The 22,018-nt window shown below is 35.3% G+C and overlaps 1 protein-coding gene across 2 annotated transcripts in view; it reads left to right on the top strand.

Annotated features, from left to right (window-relative positions):
* LOC149775224 (protein ANKUB1-like) overlaps window positions 1-8,200 on the top strand; it is a 74,690-nt gene extending 66,490 nt beyond the window's left edge. For both annotated transcript variants that reach the window (XM_089943745.1, XM_089943743.1), the window contains exon 2: window positions 4,738-8,200. In XM_089943745.1, coding sequence (XP_089799871.1) covers window positions 5,106-7,232 — 2,127 coding nt within the window. In that variant the 5' untranslated portion in view covers window positions 4,738-5,105 and the 3' untranslated portion in view covers window positions 7,233-8,200. The remainder of the gene's footprint in view (window positions 1-4,737) is intronic.
* The last annotated feature ends 13,818 nt before the right edge of the window (window positions 8,201-22,018 follow it).

Raw genomic sequence — 22,018 nt, forward strand, 5'->3', positions numbered from 1 at the left:
TACATGACTGGATATACTAGCATTACATGACTGGGTATACTAGTATTACATGATTGGGTATACTAGCATTACATGACTGGGTATACTAGTATTACATGAATGGGTATACTAGTATTACATGAATGGGTATACTAGTATTACATGACTGGGTATACTAGTATTACATGACTGGGTATACTAGCATTACATGACTGGGTATACTAGTATTACATGAATGGGTATACTAGTATTACATGATTGGGTATACTAGCATTACATGACTGGGTATACTAGCATTACATGACTGGGTATACTAGTATTACATGAATGGGTATACTAGTATGATATGAATGGGTATACTAGTATTACATGAATGGGTATACTAGTATTACATGAATGGGTATACTAGTATTACATGACTGGGTATACTAGTATTACATGACTGGGTATACTAGTATTACATGACTGGGTATACTAGTATTACATGATTGGGTATACTAGCATTACATGACTGGGTATACTAGTATTACATGAATGGGTATACTAGTATGATATGAATGGGTATACTAGTATTACATGAATGGGTATACTAGTATTACATGAATGGGTATACTAGTATTACATGACTGGGTATACTAGTATTACATGACTGGGTATACTAGCATTACATGACTGGGTATACTAGTATTACATGATTGGGTATACTAGCATTACATGACTGGGTATACTAGCATTACATGACTGGGTATACTAGTATTACATGACTGGGTATACTAGCATTTCATGACTGGGTATACTATAGTCTGATAATACAAACCCGTTTGTTTGTACCCACTACCGATTTAAACAATGGAAACCTTTAATGTGATAAAAAGTGCAAGGAACTTCAATTCATTCATTGATTTACAGTTTCTAACTGACTCTGAGTAGAGGGCCCTAGCACCATCATCTTATGCGCGTTTCATGCTTAACGGAAGTTTTCAGTGCAATAGACGGACATGGTCGGATCCATTTCCAGTTTCTGGACAAGTCCATTTTCAGCAAAGGGGTGTATCACGACGTCAGATGTACATAGATAAGTCGTCCGCTTCCGATATTTACAAAGTCAAATCAAGCAAAGGAAAATAATGACAACTAAAAATTTGCTTTTCATGTGGATTTAACAAGCGGTTTAATTTATATGTTCATATATGCAGAGGGGTATAATTCCAAATTCTCAACGTGATGAATTTACGCAATTATTCAGCAGTTACCGAACAGGATGAACTACGTCATTATGTCGTCTGATGGAAATAAACTAGCCTATAGTGTACGCAATATGGCGCCGTGTTAGTATGGAAAGTCCGTTAAACATGAAATGGTGCAGGGGATGCTAGGATTAGTAATATTCTGTCACAGTCAGTTAGAAATTATAAATCAATGATTCAATTGACTTAGTTCTGTGCACTCTTTATCACATTAAACATTCTCGTTTTTGAAATCGATTGGGGGGTACAAACAAACGGGGTTGTAGAGTCAGACTATAGTATTACATGACTGGGTATACTAGTATTACATGACTGGGTATACTAGTATTACATGACTGGGTATACTAGCATTACATGACTGGGTATACTAGTATTAGATATTTGCTCAGATTCTTTCGTTAATGAATATCAATGATTAATCGTTAAACATTCTCTATAAAATTATGTATTTTTCTATATTTCATTTCTTATGATGACCAAGGTCATTTTTTACACCCATCCAAAAGGAGATAATTCATTATGCTTTCTTGATTCAATACGAATGCTTCGTTAAACCGAGAAGGAAATATATTACGAACTTATTACTGGACATATGACTTTTCACATCTCATCCCAGCCTCGACTCCGCACGAGGAGTGGGCGTTGAACTTATTGTCACCAGAAAAGCAACGGGTCTTGTCATCTCTGCAGGCCGGATTGAACCAATTTTAACTTTACGACCAGTTCCAGTGTTGTAAACCGGTCACTTGTATCTGGGTGCGCCTCTCCAAATATGGAGCAAAAATATCGATCTCTTTCTCATAACGGTGAAAACTGAGCATGTCTGTTGCGCGAGTCCGAAAAGCTTAACTGCCCGATAACAGCAGACGCGCTTAACAGCTGTCTCATATTCTGCGCTTGATTAGTAACTTGGGCGGAACTGAAGCCACTGGATCTTCGCGGCTGAAGCCGGCTCCGTGTAGGAGATATCGGTCGGCCAGAAAAACGTTAAAAAAAAAACGAACAAAAACCTCTCGACCTCTTCTTTAGCTCGTTTTAGGTGAGCCGCCGATGCAAACCAACATTTCAAGGCCCATCAGGGGAGTCAGACCCTTATGCGTGGGGGAGGCGAGTTCACAATACCGTAATGCGTCTTCGGAGGTTAGGGACAACCTCGTGGGTGTCGAACAAACCATACTGCACATCTGGAGGTGGACCCCAGATCCAGAAATGTGGTCCCATCTCCACTCCTTTGCTGCTCTGTGTTTAATTTTAGGTATCGTTGACTGTTGTAAACATGCTCATAGCACCATGGGTGGATAAATCAACCCCAAACCGTTATTGATACTGACAGGATCCTTCGGTAAGTTTTGGGGCAACTTTGTAAGTCGAATATCACCGTAAATTGAAGCCCGGGCTTAAAGGGCTTAAATACGAGCTTTGCTGTCGACCCTTTTGGTAAACTAGTTATCTCCCTCTCGTATTAGGTTTTTACTACATCTAGTAGGTAATTATGCTGCTGGACAAGACGATAAATGCTGTCGTCACTAACGAATCCGTCTTTGCCATGTGTTTTGTATTTAGTTATGTTAATCATGACGCATGCGTGATTTCTTGACCCTCTAAAAGTATACAATTACTATGGGGGAAAAGACTGGAGAAATACATACGTATACTCTCTCTCTCTCTCTCTCTCTCTCTCTCTCTCTCTCTCTCTCTCTATATATATATATATATATATATATATATATATATATATATATATATATATATATATATATATATAATACTATGTACAAGACCTCCGATTTCGTCACTTTTTAGACAGTAATTACTAGACTCAAACCGGAGATCGATCACAACACATAATTTAATACAACTATTATACCTTATATCTTTTTTCTTTTTCTGTACGTAAATAAGCACAGCAAATTAAAATATATAAAATGGTCATTCCTGAAAGAAAACACCATATAATATGATTAAAACAATCTAGCACGCACATATCACACACACAATACATTAAATTTGATCCTTGGTCATGATCACAAAAGTTTAGGGACCATGATATAGAAACCAGCCGCAAGACCTGGTGTCTGAGGAAGGAAGCGTATGTTATAAAGAAATATACCGGGAAGGAAAACAAAGGGACCAGCTCCAGGGACCTTGTGAGTACGACCCACCAAAAAATAATAAAACGTAAATAGCAAAGAGCAACCCCTGAACAACAATAATTATAGGTTACTGCATTTGTATGGGAAAATATGAACGAGTTTTGGGATGGAATACTGCACGACCTTGGGAGTGCAGTATATCCTTCCGACAAAACGAGTTCATATTTTCCCATACAAATGCAGTAACCTTTTTATTATCTGCTCATTTTCTTTATTCTACCTAAGGTTTAATTATATAAATACAATACACTACAAGAAACAACGTAAATGAATGTATGCCGCATTCTAAACTAAATACACAAGCGCATATTCATCATTACACAAATCAACATTATTACTGCGCACATAACTCCGCCCAGATAAATTTGAACTTAGTCGCGCGCTCGACTTTCGAAAGAAAATGGCGTGTCTAGTTAAACTTTAAATTTGGAGTCATATTGTGAATGAATGTGCATTGCAACAACTTTTCCATTTGATCTTGAATGAATATATTTTTGTATTTTTCTCGATTCTAGGAAATTCCGTGATTATGGACTGGATTTGTATGTGACGAGTCCACATAAAATACATGAGATTTAATAAGTTAGGGAGAAGCGTGTTGACATCTGCAAATGTGTTTCTGTTTCTGTCATTGAATGTTTGAAATCATAATGTGGGAAAAATATGAAGTCTTTCAACTGCAATTATCAAAAAGACGCTATGAAATTTAATGCTTATTTCAATTTGAGTGCAGTAAGGAGGATGCAGTTGCACTTTTCATCGAAATTACAGCACAATTTTGAAATGTGTAATCCAGATTGAAAACCTATGACATGAGGTAGAAAATGAACTTGATTTTGGACAAGGTCAAATCCAACATACAATGTTACATTACCAATAACATACAATGAAATAGTTTGTTTGTTTTTTTTTTATAAAAAAAATGCAAACTAACTAACAAAAATGCAAATTAAATGTACATAACATAGTATAAATGGCATTATTGGTCGTGAGTCAAGATAATTGATGTTTTGTACTGGATAGTTCATATTATATGAAATATTGTACTGTTCTGACTTGTATTGACTTCGATTTAATCGATTTTGTCTTTCTAGCTTTTGAAGAAACAGTTACTATGTAATTTGTTCATAGTATGTCTGTTTAAAACTGACTTTTTTTGGAAATATTGATTCCTAACATATTCAAATCATAGTGATTGTGAGGGGAAAATTATCGACATACAGGGTACGATCAAACGTCTCAAACGACTCCATTAATTTTTTTTGTCAAACTCGAATTGTTCGAGCTACTTTATATCAATATTTGTGAACGGTTGTTTAGAATATGTAATTTAAATTTCTTTTTCTTTCTTTTATTAGGCACTGCAGCAAAGCCAAAGCATTGACAGAAGAAATGCTTACTCCTTCCTTTTGAAATAGTATATTACGGTTGGAACGTATCATCTTTGTGACCATTTTTTCTTGGGAATCATTACCAGGTTAAGTTTCATCAGTACGCAAAGGAAAAGAATATACGCCTAGTACACTGAATACATATACTGTGCAAATATATGCGATTAGTTGTACCAGTTGTTAGTGCGTCCTTTTTCATTCTTGAGAAACGGAAACCTAATACTTCAGAAATCCAAAGACGTCTGAAAAAAAAAAAAACATTTTGTTGCATTTGTAGGATAATACTCATTGGATATTGAGAGGGTTGATTCACCGCCAAGCTGGCTGTTCCAGGCATGCTTGTGTTTGGGGTTCATGACGGGGAGCGAATCTCCGTAGATGTCACCATTGGCCTCACCGTCGGAGAAGTCAAGAAGATAATGCAGGAGAAGCTTAACATATACTTTGACGAGCTGGTGAAGCAGGACAAAAAAATCCTGGTCCTATCCTACGGCGGCTCAGACCTTGACGATTCATGGGTCTTCACGGATTTAGGTATCATTCCCGGCTCAACAATTAGGGTTTGCATGAAGGAGGAGGTCAAACCCGTATTATTTGTAATATGTTCCCATAACAATGAAATACTGGAAATAATAGAAGATTATAACGTTGAAAGAATGTTGGTAGATGATTTGCGTACGATTGTTGCCAAGAAAACTGGTCTCCCGCTGACGATTTTTCGTCTCACAACTCTTTCCGGTAAGAATATGTTTGATAGGCATATTTTGATGGATTATGATATTGAATGCGGGAATACAGTCAAAATGGAATGCTGGGATGGATGGACTGAGTTTATAAATATGAGTATCATGGGTCATACATCTCGAGTAATTTCGCTACTTGTTCAAGACGAGATCCAGTCGAGATTCCAAATGAAGGTATCTCTGTACATTGCTGCGCATTACGGATGTGTTGATTTGGCCAAGACTTTGATCCGAAGCGGTGCTCGACCAGACGAACCCGTCGGGGAACACCCAAGTCGAATGTGGTGTAGTGAGCTCTCTCATATTGAAAGTCAAAGAGCCCCAGTGCACGAGGCAGCAGAGTTTGGTCAACTGGGAGTTTTGAGAATTTTTGTGAACCATGATATTACCTGCTCAATGGCACGAGAGGGGCATAATTTGACTCCATTAAATCTGGCTCTACGAAAAGGTCAAAAAGCATGTGCTTCCCTTTTACTAACAAAGCAATGGACTCGTGTTCCGGTTACAAAAACACAATCGATAACTTTGCAGACATTACGAAAAATCAAACTTTGGAGTGACAGGGCAAAGGAAAAGGCATTCATGAAGTTCGGTCCCAACGCCTCTTCGTTAAAAAGACGTTCATTCAACACGGGTCCTCTCGTCAGTCATGGTGTCATTTTAGACGGATTCTCCCAAAGTCCGATGATGGGACAAAAGAAAATCCAGAAAGAAAAAGAAAACATCAGGAGGGTTCCAGAAATTCAGGATCCCGACCCAAATGGTCCGGAGAAATATTTCCGAAACCTAACAGCACTTCAAACGTATGGACCGAAATTGCGTCAGAATACAAAGTGGGGCAAAATGATCGGAAAAGCATCAGCAGGGATTTTGGTAGGTCAAGGATTGAAGAACTTAATTGGCGCAGGGGCAAAAGTTATCGATGATAAAGACAAAGAAGACAAAGCGTCCTCCGGCTCCCCAGAACCCATAATGAAAGACATTGTGTCAGATGACAAGGACGAGACCAGAAGTACGGTGAAATTTCCAACAGTATTGCCCAGGAGCCGACTTGTGAGTGTGTCCTCGCAGATTATCCCAATCCAAAAACGACCAGCAGAAAAGGACGAAAAGGACTCCAAAGAACCAGAAACAACAGAAGCAGCGGAGAATAAAGGCCGAAAGTACAGGAAAACTGGCTCAATCAAATCTAAAATTGTTCTGAGTGCTTCCACACCAAACATGAAGATAGGAAAAGATGGTGACACAACACGTGCTTCGCATCCAGTGTATGCACGCAGCGAATCCACTCGTTCGGTAAAATCCGATAAGAATAGCACCGTCTCGAAACGTAGCACTAGAAGCAAAAGGCACCTTCATCCCGAATTGTTGATGAGCAATGTCAAGAAAGCTGTAGGTGGTGTACCTTTACCGATTGTAAGCAATGAAAGTTCGCCCCGCCCATTTTACTATTTTCAAGGAAAACGAGAGGACCAAATAGTGCAACCGCTTTTAAGTGCGATCTCCAATCACCAAGGGTCCGATCCACGTGACAGGGCCATAAAAACTTTGGCCATCGCCAACACTTTTAAGGATAAGCCATGGCTTGTGCGCGTGCGTATGGCAATGAGTCTCACGGCATCAACCATGAAGCGTGAAGTGACCAATCTTCGACATAGTTTTATTGAATACCGTGAAAAACCAGTAGACAATCGAAGCAACGCAAGTGCACTCATCTGAGTCGTCTTTCAAGTATACAACAAATGAAAATAGCTCTGAAGCATAATATACAAAGAATAACAGAAGAAATCATGAGAACTCGTTACAATTCTAATAGTTTTCTAAGCTCCTCTCTCTTTCGATTCATTATTATCCATCTGATTCAAAGAGATGTTTATTGAATGACATTTCAAGACTGACCATAATACGAGTTGAGATGCTGTTCTAACATTTGTGCGGATTTTCTTTAAGCCAGAGTTCAGTTAGTATCCACGTGTACATCTTAAGTTTCCTGTCAATATGAACAAGTTAGATATCAGTATGGAGCAAAGTTTTAAAAGCCATTTTTGATTGCATGAAGATTTATTAAAACAACTTATTTGGAGATATGATATGTAAATTGCGTAAACGTTACACATGAAACTGAAACTGAAGCTATTTGTTTGCAACTAGATAAAGTCCTCACTGAATCTCAATTTTGAATTGTACCCTGTGACTGGGAAAAAAATTATCTTAGTGAAATGCATGGAAACGTATCAAGTCATTGTTTCGTGCATGTGCATCTCGTTACTGGTCTAGCAAACAACACTCAAAGCGTTTAGCTCACTTTTTTACGGAGTATTTAACAATATAAAAGCGACAACCAAATGCGAACGGAATAGACCCAGGTCTGCCATCGTATAATGCGCTAGCAGATATGAATCTTTGCTCTTCGAATTGAATCACAATTAGAACCAACAACTTAGACCCAGCCTTATTACGTAACAGGGCTTGTCCCCCAAATGAAAAATATAATTTCAAGTAAAAAGTTGGAAAATCATTCATGCTGATGTTTGTGTAGCTGTAAAAACTAATAACTAAAATGCATGCTGTCTTGCCGTGTTTTTTGAAGTCACTTAATATGATTACAATTTAAAGATTAAAGTTTATACGTATTTTGTAAATATAATTAATACAGAGATATTTTTCATTAAAGTTTCGACGGACTATTTTGTAACTAAGGTTTTCCTCAGAAGTCTAGATATATCCACGTAAGATATATATATATATATATATATATATATATATATATATATATATATATATATATATATATATATATATATATATATATATATATATATATATGTATGTATGTATGTATGTATGTATGTATAATTGTGATAAAAAGAACAACACAAACGCCGAAAATTCTGTGCAACTGGTTTCGCATTTAATGTATGTTTCTTCAGGCACGAAATGTTTTGAAAGTAACGGATGACGTCTTTTATTTTAAAACAACAATTACGTCATTACGTAACGTAATAAATGATATGCATCATCATAAGAATTATATATGACAGGATCTAAAAGATACACGAGTCTCTAATGAAACTTGAATTAGTAAAATAATAAAATAAACTAGAGACAAACAGTCATACATATAACTATATTGTTATAAAGGATATACAATATATCAATTTAAATTATACAATTTTATATAATGCATTAGCATTAAGTCCATTAGGATACAGAGTATCTAACTTATGAATCAAATAAGTTTCTTTTATGAGTCTATTCATATCACCATGCACAATATCTATTGGCATGAAAGAAAAATCAAGTAGAGAGTGATTATTGGTGTTAAAGTGTGTTGAAACATTAGAGGAAAACTGAGGATCTCTATAATTTTTTTATATGAAAGCGATGATTATTCATTCTCTTAGAAACTTGTTGTAGTGTTTGTCCAACATATTGCATGCTACATTTTTTACAGGTTATTAAATAAATCACATCAGTTGATATGCAGTTAGTGTTATCGCGTAGAGAAAATACCTCTTTTGTATTAGCACTACTGAAAGAAGTACTTTCTCTTTTGTTTGCAGATTGAGGACACCGGTGTCTGTTACATTTAGATGACGAAAAGTGTATTTGTTTATTTTCTGTCTGTTTAGTTCTGATTTAAAAATCTTGCAAATTCTTGGGTCTTCTATAAGCGAGAACTGGTTTAATTTTGAAAAGTGATTTGACGCTAGTTTTATTGGATAAATTTACGAGACTATAATATTTATTAATTATACGACCTATATTAGGTAATGAAGGATTATATTGTATTGTGAAAGGAATTACATCTGTCTCTATTTTACATTCTGCTGTGTTTAAAGCCTCATGTTGAGTAAGATTACAGGCTTTGTTCAGTGCAGAATCAATTATGTATGCAGGATAATTTCTATTTTGGAAATAAGTTCGTAATTTATTCAAAGAAGTTTGTAATTGACAATCATCTGAAATAATGCGTCGGTATCTTTTGGCCTGGCCATATGGTATACCGTTTTTACATGACATGGGATGACATGAAGAATATTCTACATATTGGTGGATATTAGTTTCTTTGATATGAATATTTGTAGAGATAGTGTTATCAATATTTTTTATTACATTTACATCTAAAAATGAAACATGGGTATATGATGCAGTATAAGTAAATTTAATTGTCGGATGAAAATGATTCAGGCGATCAATAAATTGTTTCAGTTCTTCATTTGAATGGTTCCAGATCATAAATATGTCATCTAAAAATCTAAACCAAACAGATGGATTAAACTTTTCGTTTTGAAGAAAATCTTTTTCTAATTTACCCATGAAAAGGGAAGCCTATGAAGGAGCCATAGGACTACCCATTGCTGTACCCATTATTTGTATGTAATTCATATTATTGAATTGAAAATAATTGTTTTCCAAGATAAGTTTTATTATTTTACAAATATCTTCACTAGATAGTGTGCTATTATTAAGATTGTTATCAATAAAATATTTACATGCTTCAATACCATCTGCATGCGGAATGTTGGTATATAGTGATGTTAAGTCTAATGATACAAGGATTGAGTTATCAGATAGCTGTGGAATAGACTTCAACTTTTTAATGAAATCAGTGGTACCTTTAATGCATGAAGGAAGTGATTTCATTAAAGGTTGTAAAACACTATCAATAAATTTGGATAGGTTTTCAGTATATGAATTATAACCTGATATAATTGGTCGTCCTGGATAATTTAAAGGTAAATTATGGTCAGGATTTTTATGCGTTTTGGGTAATATGTAGAATTGAGGTGTACGTATGTTAAGAGGTAATGTATCAAATTCCTCAATTACTGAATTATTATTTTTAGCAATCTCATTAATGCATGTTGAAATATTTGATTTAATTTCTATTGACTGTTTTTTGTCAATATGTTTGTAGTATTTTTCATCATTTAATTGACGTTCAACTTCTTTAACATAATCATCTTGATTCATAATAATAATAATAGTGTTTGATTTATCAGCCTTTTTAATAACTATACTGTCGTCATTCATTAGATTATATAAAGACTTAATTTCGTCCTTAGAAATATTACTATGATATTGCTTTTTATGATTATCAGTTAATATCTCTTTTGTGATCGCGTCAATATAAAAATCTAAATATGAATCATGTCCACTAGCTGGTGTAAAAGATGATTTAATTGTGTTAAAATAACGCATTTTTTTTAGAATGAAAAGAAATCGATTTACTCTCTGAGTTCTTGTATGCTTTATCATAAAAAAAAATTCTTTTAATTTTAAGCGTCTAGAGAAATTAAAAATTTCTTCAGCTAATTTAATTTTATTGTGACATTTTGGTTTGGGACAAAATTTTAGCCTTTTGCATAACAGTATATAGTCATTATCAGTTAATATTCTACGTGAGAGGTTTAAGACTGTTTCTTTACCTCTCTTAATTTGTTTTCTTCGCTTTTTTTTCTTTTTTCCACTCTTTTCTACTTTTGAATCTGTGGAACCTCCTATTATTTTGTCTTGTGATGTCGTCTCTATTAGACCTTCTAAAATCTTTACCAGGTTTGGCAGTGTCTTTCTCATGGTCACTGTTTCTGATTCCCCCCGTTTTACGGCTTCTGCGTATGTCTTCTTTGTTGTGCCCCGGGGAGTCAAGTTTTTTCACTGTTGTTCATCCTGTTGGTTCTTATTTGAATTTTCAAAATTCCTACTTATGTTGACTCTTTGGGTTACTGAAGTTTTGGGAGGTGCTATAGGAGTATTTCTCTTCCTTCCAGTAGTTTCTATGGGTTTAGAATACTTCTTTTCTTGCTGTTTATTGCTCTGTTGTTGTGTTGATTTGTTGCTTTTATGATGTTGTTTATTCTTCTATTGTGATAATTTGTTGTTTTTCTGCTGCTGTTTTTTCGGTTGTTGATGGATTATATGCTGTTCTCCATCTTTTTTTTTTGACTTGTTTATTTTTCTCTTCTTTACCCTTTCGTAAATTGTTCAGTTTTTCATTTTGCTTCAGAAGTATATCATTTTTCGTTGATTCTGTTTTTTGATATATTTCTTGGTCGAAACTGAAAAGTCTTTGCCCATCTGTTTTCTTCCTCAGTTCATCCCTAACATTTTCCATCTGTTTTCCGACGTTTTGTGATATTTTTTGTTGTTCTTCTGCTAATCTCTCAACTATGTTTAGCGAGACTTTATGTAACAGTCTGTCGATAGGATCTTGGAAATCTTCATTTCCACTTCCTATGTATATCTTCAGTTCCAGTCGTAAACCTGATGGAACGATCCCCTCCTCAACACATTTGTTCAAGAAACTGCTGTGAAGGCTGCTTTTCATTTGTTTTTCCAGATAGTTTCAATATTTGGTATTTCAAGGACGTCATTACTCTCGGCGGATCATAATTTGATGCCATTATGTTGTTGAAAAATTTAAGAATTGTGATAAAAAAAACAACACAAACGCCGAAAATTCTGTGCAACTAGTTTCGCATTTAATGTATGCTTCTTCAGGCACGAAATGTTTTGGTATATAGTGATGTTACGTCTAATGATACATTGCAGATTTTTTAATCAGAACTAAACAGACAGAAAATAAAAAAATACACTTTTCGTCATCTAAATGTAACAGACACCGGTGTCCTCAATGTGCAAACTTAAGAGAAAGTACTTCTTTCAGTAGTGCTAAGACAAAAGAGGTATTTTCTCTACGCGATAACACTAACTGCATATCAACTGATGTGATTTATTTAATAACCTGTAAAAAATGTAGCATGCAATATGTTGGACAAACACTACAACAAGTTTCTAAGAGAATGAATAATCATCGCTTTCATATAAAAAATTATAGAGATCCTCAGTTTTCCTCTAATGTTTCAACACACTTTAACACCAATAATCACTCTCTACTTGATTTTTCTTTCATGCCAATAGATATTGTGCATGGTGACAAGAATAGACTCATAAAAGAAACTTATCTGATTCATAAGTTAGATACTCTGTATCCTAATGGACTTAATGCTAATGCATTATATAAAATTGTATAATTTAAATTGATATATTGTATATCCTTTATAACATTATAGTTATATGTATGACTGTTTGTCTCTAGTTTATTTTATTATTTTATATATATATATATATATATATATATATATATATATATATATATATATATATATATATATATATATATATATATATATATATATATATATCCTACACGAATGATAGAACGCGTAATATGTAAACCCAATTACAATCTGATTAAAATCAGATCTCCACTGTCCTAATCTCCCAAACGCGAAAGTGTAAGACTTCGTTTGATTGGCTGATAAAATTAGCAAATATTGGTAATAATATAGGTCACCAGAATATAGCACGTAAGCGGTTGCTGTCATACCTTCACTTGGAACAATGGTGATTTGACTTTATTCAGATTGACCCGACTAAGAACAAACACGTCATTCGCTAGTTACGATGTCGTAGCCTCAACGTGGTACGTTCTGTTCCTATACTTTGCAATGGAACAAATAAAACTATTGCGAAAGACGAAAAATTACCGTAGTTAAAATCTACTACATAAGTAAAGTTAGGTGTTTCAGTAAGTTTGGCTCATGATACACTTATTAAACCTATACCAGGTAAATTATATTGGTATGTTTACGCTAACCGTACCTTGTCCACCATGACAGTTATCACAGATTCTCGAGTTAAATCATTTGCAAAATAAGGCTTGCCATGCCATATTTTTATATTCTACATTATTTTGTTTAATGTATACCATAGTACTACCTTCTGTTTATGTTTCCAGATCAGACGACAGTGTCCTTATATGGCATACAAAATACTAGGTTGAAAATGGTAGTTATCAGTTGAACTAATATTGCGGATGATTCAAACGATAAAACTCATATAAAGAAAGTAAACGATATTTTACACGTATTTCTACAATGATAAAAGCAGCGATTTTTATTTTAAAATATAGGAAGAATATTTAATTTCCCTTGGTATGTGTGAAGAACATGTTCAAATTGTTTTACAGTAGGCTGAAAAAGCGCCGTGCGTTAATCACACCTGGCTGCTCCGTTGATACACATAAGCTTGTTAGTACCTCGTCAGTCACGAAGTAGTGATACCAATAGTAGTGCTAGTAATATGCATGCTAGATGAAGAATCTGATTACAATCATATCTCAGCTGCCTTGCATGAACGTAAAACAGCGACTGCGTACAGACCATGTTCTAGTGACCTCTGCTATTACATAATCGCTATTTTTATCAGCCAATTAGATGAAGGCCTGTACCTTCGCGTTTGGGAGACTGAGCAGTATGGCTGAAGAACAGTATTGTGTGCTGAACGATTTGATTCACTTTTGAATTTCTAAGGTCACGAGAACACGACCCCTAAGCGGTCGCTGTCATATCTTTACGTAGGACAGTAAGAGTCTGATTTTAATCATACGGACTAGATGAAGGATAAAACACGTTACATATATATATATATATATATATATATATATATATATATATATATATATATATATATATATATATATATATATATATATATACACAATATGAAAGAACATGAAATAAATAGTCCCGATGATGAATAGAACACCTAATATATATATAAGAGATGAAAAATGGAGCCCGTAATATGCATACTAGATGAGCATAGATTACGTCATATGCATACTAGATGAGCATAGATTACGTAATATGTATACTAGATGAGCATAGATCACGTAATATGTATACTAGATGAGCATAGATTACGTAATATGCATACTAGATGAGCATAGATTACGTAATATGCATGCTAGATTAGCATAGGTTACGTAATATGTATACTAGATGAGCATAGATCACGTAATATGTATACTAGATGAAAGATAGAACACGAAACATGTATTCCCGATGAAGAATAGAGCAGATAATATGTATAATAGATGAAAGATAGAACACCAAATTCGTATACCAGATGAAGAATAGAGCACGTAATATATATACTAGATGAAAGATAGAACACGAAATATGTATACTATATGAAGAATAGAGCACGTAATATGTATACTAGATGAAGAATAGAACACGTAAAAAGTATACTAGATGAAAGATAGAACACGAAATATGTATACTAGATGAAGAACAGAACAAATTTTACTCATGAGATGTAACATACTTTAAAGAACAAACTTTAATTTCTTGCAGGAATCTTGTTCCTTTTTGGTTTAATCCCGAGGGTGTGGGTGAATTCAAGATAACTTTGATAAATAGCATACGCTTTATGAGCTTCGTCCCAACATTATATAAAAGACCAATACATCACACAAATGACAGGTCAATGTCATAGTGATTTACAACATACACGTGTTAAAAGAAATAAGATGTCACGCACATTCCATGTTTCTTCCAAAAACTGATTGGAAAAGATAGAATAACGGTATGGTGTTACTTTTATCGTACTCTTTATCGATCAAACTCAAACGAGGACGTAGCCCATGCCTGATTCGAAGTTTTGGCAAGTAGGCGGTGTATAATTAGTTTCAATATGTTTCGAGCAATCTCCCTCTTATTTGATATAAGGTGAGACGTTATTATATGCCCATGTCTTAAAATCGAATCAAACAACTCCATATTCGAACCTTGTATGTTAAGAAACACTATAGAAGAATAGGCAATCTGCCAGTAGAAGAACAGAGCATCTGCCAGTAGAAGAACAGGTCATCTGCCAGTAGAAGAACAGAGCATCTGCCAGTAGAAGAACAGGTCATCTGCCAGTAGAAGAACAGAGCATCTGCCAGTAGAAGAACAGGTCATCTGCCAGTAGAAGAACTTATCATCTGATGGTAGAAGAACAGAGCATCTGCTAGTAGAAGAACGGAGCAGCTGCCAAAAGAAGAACAGATAATCTGCCAACAGAAGAAAAGAGCAAATACAGAGCATCTCTTAAGAGTAAAGAGCATCGGCCAAAAGAAGAACAGCAATTGGCAGCGGGCGTTCCTTAATAAATGTAAAAAGTCTTGATTGTCGACGAAAATAAAACAAAACAAACAATTATTGGGTTGAGTAAAACAAAATGATTGGAAATTAGGTAAATACGGATGCTGATGTTGAAGCAAAAAGCAAATGATGTGTGCTTAAGAAAATACGGATTTTTTCAAGTATTTTCATGTTACTCTTATATGCAATAAATAATGGCATCGTGATAGTATCTGCGCAGATGCCGACTATTTGTTTATGTTTTTGTCGTCGTCGTGGTGAAATGAGATTGATGTCATAGAAAAGTAAAGTTTTGTTGATACGTGTTGGACGAACTGTTTCTTTTTATAAAATTAGCATTTTGACTATGTTGCCTGATAATAAATTTTCTTTTGGTGTTGCATTTGTAAACACTGTGATACTGTGATGTTTGCTGCTAGCAAAGTTCACATTAAAATTACTATTTTACCAGCTTTGTGTATTTTGTGTATCTGTTTCGTTTTGCTTTTTTGTTTTTACAGAAAATGGATCTCAAAATGAACACTGTACATTTGGATAGAATTTCCCTCATAGTACAAACATCCACATATACCATTATGTTTTTATTTATTTTTGCTAACATCAACCAGAACATAAAATCTTGACCGAAAAGACATATCAAAAACGATAATTTTCAAGGCATCAGAATATTAATCACCTAAACTTTCTGACAAGTATAATAAGAATGTAATATAATTTCAACAATTACATTATTTAAAATGGTACAATCATCCTCTGGATAAACTGGACGGCTGAAAATAAATACACGTTCATTTTGAACGCAGACACAGAATATATGTTTGTTACGAGAAACATCAATGTTTAATACACTTAGTTTTACACACGGGTATTTAGGCTGTTTTTATTTCCGGAAGTAAAAGAGTACTTCCATGTTCAGCTGTCTTTCTCACCTTGATTAAGAAAGGTTTGATAGCAGAATTTGTTTACCAGGAACATATGATGCAGGCAGAATGTTATGCACGATAACATTGGACTTCGAACCTTAATGCAAGACATAATTACATCGTGTACTCCATTCTTACGAAGCAAAAGAAGCAGTGTGTACGATAAGAATCTATTTATTGATGAAATGTCCCCGTTGCGCTTCCAGCGCATACATAGTTGGGAAGACGTGGGTTTTGTTTGGGGTGGGGGGCATCGAAAGAATCAGTTATAAAGCAAACTTCATGCTCTGATAATGTATTTCAAGCATGTTGATCTTATTTGCTACATGGACATCCTTCTTCATTTAGACGTGGAACACTTTATAGGTAGGTTCAAAATAGATCTGTGCAAACGTTCATTAGAAGACGTTATTTATGTCAGCAGCTAGAATTAGGGGTGACACGTCAAGGAACACCGCTTCATAATTTTTCGTAAGTTTAATTTTAATTGGTTTCTTCTGTCTGATTAAAAATGTGGAAATATAGTAATTTTAAGATTGTGTTCAGTGCACATAGTCCGAGAATGTGGAAATATCGTAATTTTAAGATTGTGTTCAGTGCACATTGTACGAGAATGTGGAAATATCGTGATTTTAGGATTGTGTTCAGTGCACATAGTCTGAGAATGTGGAAATATCGTAATTTTAGGATTGTGTTCAGTGCACATAGTCCGAAAATGTGGAAATATCGTAATTTTAGGATTGTGTTCAGTGCACATAGTCCGAAAATGTGGAAATATCGTAATTTTAGGATTGTGTTCAGTGCACATAGTCCGAGAATGTGGAAATATCGTAATTTTAGGATTGTGTTCAGTGCACATAGTCCGAAAATGTGGAAATATCGTAATTTTAGGATTGTGTTCAGTACACATAGTCCGAAAATGTGGAAATTTAGGATTGTGTTCAGTGCACATAGTCCGAGAATGTGGAAATATCGTTATTTTAGGATTGTGTTCAGTGCACATAGTCCGAAAATGTGGAAATATCGTAATTTTAGGATTGTGTTCAGTGCACATAGCCCGAAAATGTGGAAACATCGTAATTTTAGATTGTGTTTAGTGCACATAGTCCGAAAATGTGGAAATATCGTTATTTTAGGATTGTGTTCAGTGCACGTAGTCCGAAAATGACGTTTAAAGAAGATCAAGCATAGACCTACGTAGCGGTTTCTAAAGTAGATCATGACTGTGAGTAACGTGGTCACATGACGCGGTTTAAGACGCAAATAGCATGTAGGTTCATTTATGTGGTACTACAAGGCTATTTACTGCTGTGGCTAATGGGATGAAATTGTTTTAATGCACAGTACTGTATTCTTCAAGGAGTAAAACAGTTTTGATTCGCTGTTTCCAAAGCAATAGATGAATTATTTGTTGTGTAATGGGATCGTATTCTGGGGGTCATGTCAATGGAATATAAAGTGAAAGTTTAGTAATGCCCTCTCTCTCTCTTGTATTGCAAAATATGCCAGACACATTTTATCGCTAGTACTCAGTTTCCTAGACATTTTTTAATGTTCATACAATTTCTTGTGCGCATTCATATTTAGTACGTCCTCATTTAATCTTACACGCTTGAGTTTCATACAGCTGTTAAACCCGTATCACTCATCCAACTTCAATTCATTACGTGTCTTCTTTGACGTCCGTGCACAGGTGTTAGGCGCAGTGATTCGAACTTTTATAAACCCCAATTCGTTATGAATTTCATTCATACAGCGAAGCTAAAAGCGTTTAGAGAGGGTAAAGAAGGGGGGGGGGGTAGTACGTAATAAACAGAGAATACGTAAAAACCTGACGGCGTCGAATTATCCGTTCTCCATATCAAACTCGTTTTTGCAATTTTGTATATTTTTCACTGTTAACTCCAATAAAAGTAAACTGTGGTTGTAATGACCTATATTTCTTGTTAAACTGACTATGCCAAGTTTTGGGATTATGTACAATACAGGCGATGCAGGTAAGAGATCGTTAATCAGAATTACCTGTAGGTTCATTCTCTGTACACACCTGCAAAAATTTGTATGCAATTAAAAGCACGAAAGAAGAGACAACGTTTTTTTTTTTTATATATTTGGATTGGCTTCATGCAATATTTCACTCGTGTCCTCTTCCAAAAAGTGTCAGTTTATCTTGTTTCTGCTTTACAACAGACACATTGGTTCTATTAGGCATTGGAAACGAGTGGGTTCTGAGTCTCTAATTATCCTAGTTAAATTGACATCATATGTAGGGGCAGTAACCACAAGTGTGACTCATATTATTCTGATAGAGCTATTTCCCTTTCATGTCTTTCTGTGTTTTTCGGTTCAGATTTATTAACAAAACAAGTTATTATGACGTATTCCGATAAACCAGACCCCAAATATGTGTTGATACTGATGGATGACAAGTCCGTCAGTATCAACACACAGGTGCTCGATGCGAGTTTAATGTTCACCAAAAAAAAAGAAGCAATAACGAAGGGGGAAAAAAAATCATACCGAGTGACAAAATTACATAAGACAAATTACCTCCCCCCCCTCCCCATGACCCGTTCTGACAAAGGACCTTGTCGATAATACTATAAAAGAGTCTTTTTTAAGTATGATAGACGGGATCCTTTGTCAGAATGGGTCATGGGGATAATCTGAGGTAAGTTTGTCAGTCAGTATGATTTTTTTCCTTCAGGTTATTGCTTTTTTTAACATTATGCTCGCTTCCAGCACCTATGTATCAACACAGATTTTGGGATCTGATTTATCGGACTAATTATGACGTTATGTATGACAATTCTTGGAGTATGAAAAAGTGAACTATATTATAATATTTTTTTCAGTAAAAACTTTCTCGGCTGCGTCCAATATTTGCAATGTCTAGCCTTAATTCTTCTAAGCAAATTGAAGAAATAAATAGGAGGAACTCTTGTATACGTGTGTTCAAGGGGACTTAAATAAAAAAAATTACCGAATTATTGAGATTTTCAAAGACAGTGAACTACATCACATCTGTTGCTTGAAAATATAGACTGACCCAAGCAAGAATGGCGAGCGTGTTGCAACAGAAACACCCGTTTGATTTTGAAAAGTTGACAGAGTTGGGGACCCTCTGGCGAGAATCAGGTTAGATCTTATAAATCAATGAACAAAATGACTAAGTTTTGTGTATTTTTTATATCCTTGATATCTTCGGTTTTTAAAATATTAGGTAGGGGGTTCAAACAAACGCGATGGTTGAGAATACCTTAAGTTATAAAATACACATAACAACGGAAGTGCAAGGAACGTCGTCTGCTTCCGGTCAAAACCAATATTTATGAGTTTATTGGTTGTTGACACTGAAGGAAAAAATTATATCGTGTCGCTCTACAGAGCTGGTGTCAAAAGTAAGGAAAACACCTGATTTATAATGAGCATGCAAGTACCGTGTATCGATCGGCGAACAAGTAAATAAAAACACTTACCTTCAAGATAATATTGTTGTTCTATGCTATTTATTCAAATGCATTTAAATTTCCAGTATAAATCAGATGATTGCAAGGGGAGCAACTCTAATATGGTAGTAATCCCCCCCCCCCCCGTACGATGGCATATTCTTGTCCTCGTGTTGGGAAATTGATGTACATGTTGCACGAAGTATTACTAATCGACATAAAGAAATAGATGCTACTTCCATGGCCATAATTCTGCCACCTGTGCCCTCCAAGAACAGAAACTTATCTGAGAGAATTAAAGCAACTGGGAAGTGGCGCCGGGATTGTCCTTGAGAATGGGCCCACCAACATGAGCGTGATGTCGACCGCAGACTTTTTAAACTACTCCGGGTGTTCTAAGAAACATTTATAAATTGTGTACAACAAAGTTTCAAAGTCATCACCAGTCAAATGCGAAAGCTACCAGAAAGCAACAACGTTAAATTACTTCAGATTTTGACTCTTAGGTGCTATCATATATTCGATCGTTTACTTCTTGACAAATGTGGTAATGTGTGATCTGACTCTTTCATAACATCACTGGATATTATCAGACGACAGATTGTTATTGTGACATATCGATGTTAAGAAGACAGATTCTTTTTGAGTAGATGGAGGTACGGCCATGTTTGGAAACAGTGATATTCATGGGTACGTTTTTAAAAAAGTGACATTTTTCCGAAATGAACTGGTGAGGCATCATGGTCATCCAGTGTATACAAGAAAAGAACACGACAGGTGGCGCTATGCACAAAAATACCGAAAACTTCGAATACCGCAAAACCATAGAACATGTGATATCGTAGGAAGCTACTTTCAAAATCGCCTAACTTCCTGAAGTGGGGGGGGGGGGGGAGAGATAAACAAAATATTAGTTTAAGTCTTTAAAAATTGTATTCAGCAAAATGTAGAAACTAAAAATCTAAGGGGCATAGTAATTTCAAAGGGCATCGATTTTTACAAGTGTGTGTGTGTGTGATACAACATACATATTATACACATACACACAAATATATATTTGCAACTAAGTTTAAGACTGACTACAGTGTGTATTGACAGAGGGTGTTAATTCTTCATAGTCCTTCCCAGTGCGTCTGGGACAAAATGTATTCACAGAATTTCGTCTGTGGGTCGCAGACATAGTACCTTCTCTATCATAATATATAAGAGAGAAGGTACGGAACTTCCAAATACTTCGTTCCACCTGTGACCCTCGATTTCCTTCTGCTATTTCGTTTTTTAAGGCACACGACCATACTGTATGGCTTGCTTTACTCCTGAGATATTTTTCTATTCATCAAGCCATTATTGACTTTTCTGCGATGTACCAAACTTAAGTTACGGGCTCCGAAACGTACGATTTTTTACTCTGAGACAAGTTCGAGCTCATGTGATAATAAGTATAACCTTTTGAGCCAATCATATTTCGGCGTTGACGTGTGTGCCGCATAGTTTGCCTATTTTGAAAATAGAGTCGCATGTATACTATGTTTGTGCAGTGAAGAAAACAATGTCTAATTCTTGCATGGAACAGGATTCCTAAAGTTGAATTGAGTTAATGGTAAGTAAAAACTTACTTTTGCATCTACCACTGTTCTGTATTTCAAGAAGGGATGCACGATAGAGTTGACAACATGGTACACGTGGCTCTTTTCACTGGTTTTCACGTGTGCACGCACTTGTCCAAAACGAAAAAATTCGCGAAAATCGCACGTTTCGGAGCCCGTAACTTCAGTTTGGTACAACGCAGAAAAGTCAATGATGGCTTGATGGATAGAAACATATATCAGGAGTAAAACAAGCCATATAGTATGGACGTGTGCCTTAAAAATCGGAAATAGCAGAAGGAAATCGAGAGTCATAGGTGGAACGAAGTATTTGGAAGTTCCGTACCTTCTCTTTTATATATTATGATAGAGAGGGTCCTATCTCAGAACGGGTCATGGGGCGTAATCTAAGGTATTTATGTCACTCTTCACTGCACATACGTCGTATACATGCGACTCTATTTTCAAAACAGGTAAACTATGCGGCACACACGTCAACGCCGAAATATGATTGGTTCAAAAGGTTATACTTATTATCATATGAGCTTG

Source organism: Sinohyriopsis cumingii, chromosome 19, assembly GCF_028554795.1.
Source record: "Sinohyriopsis cumingii isolate HCF-2022 chromosome 19, ASM2855479v2, whole genome shotgun sequence".
Lineage (NCBI taxonomy): Eukaryota > Metazoa > Mollusca > Bivalvia > Unionida > Unionidae > Sinohyriopsis > Sinohyriopsis cumingii.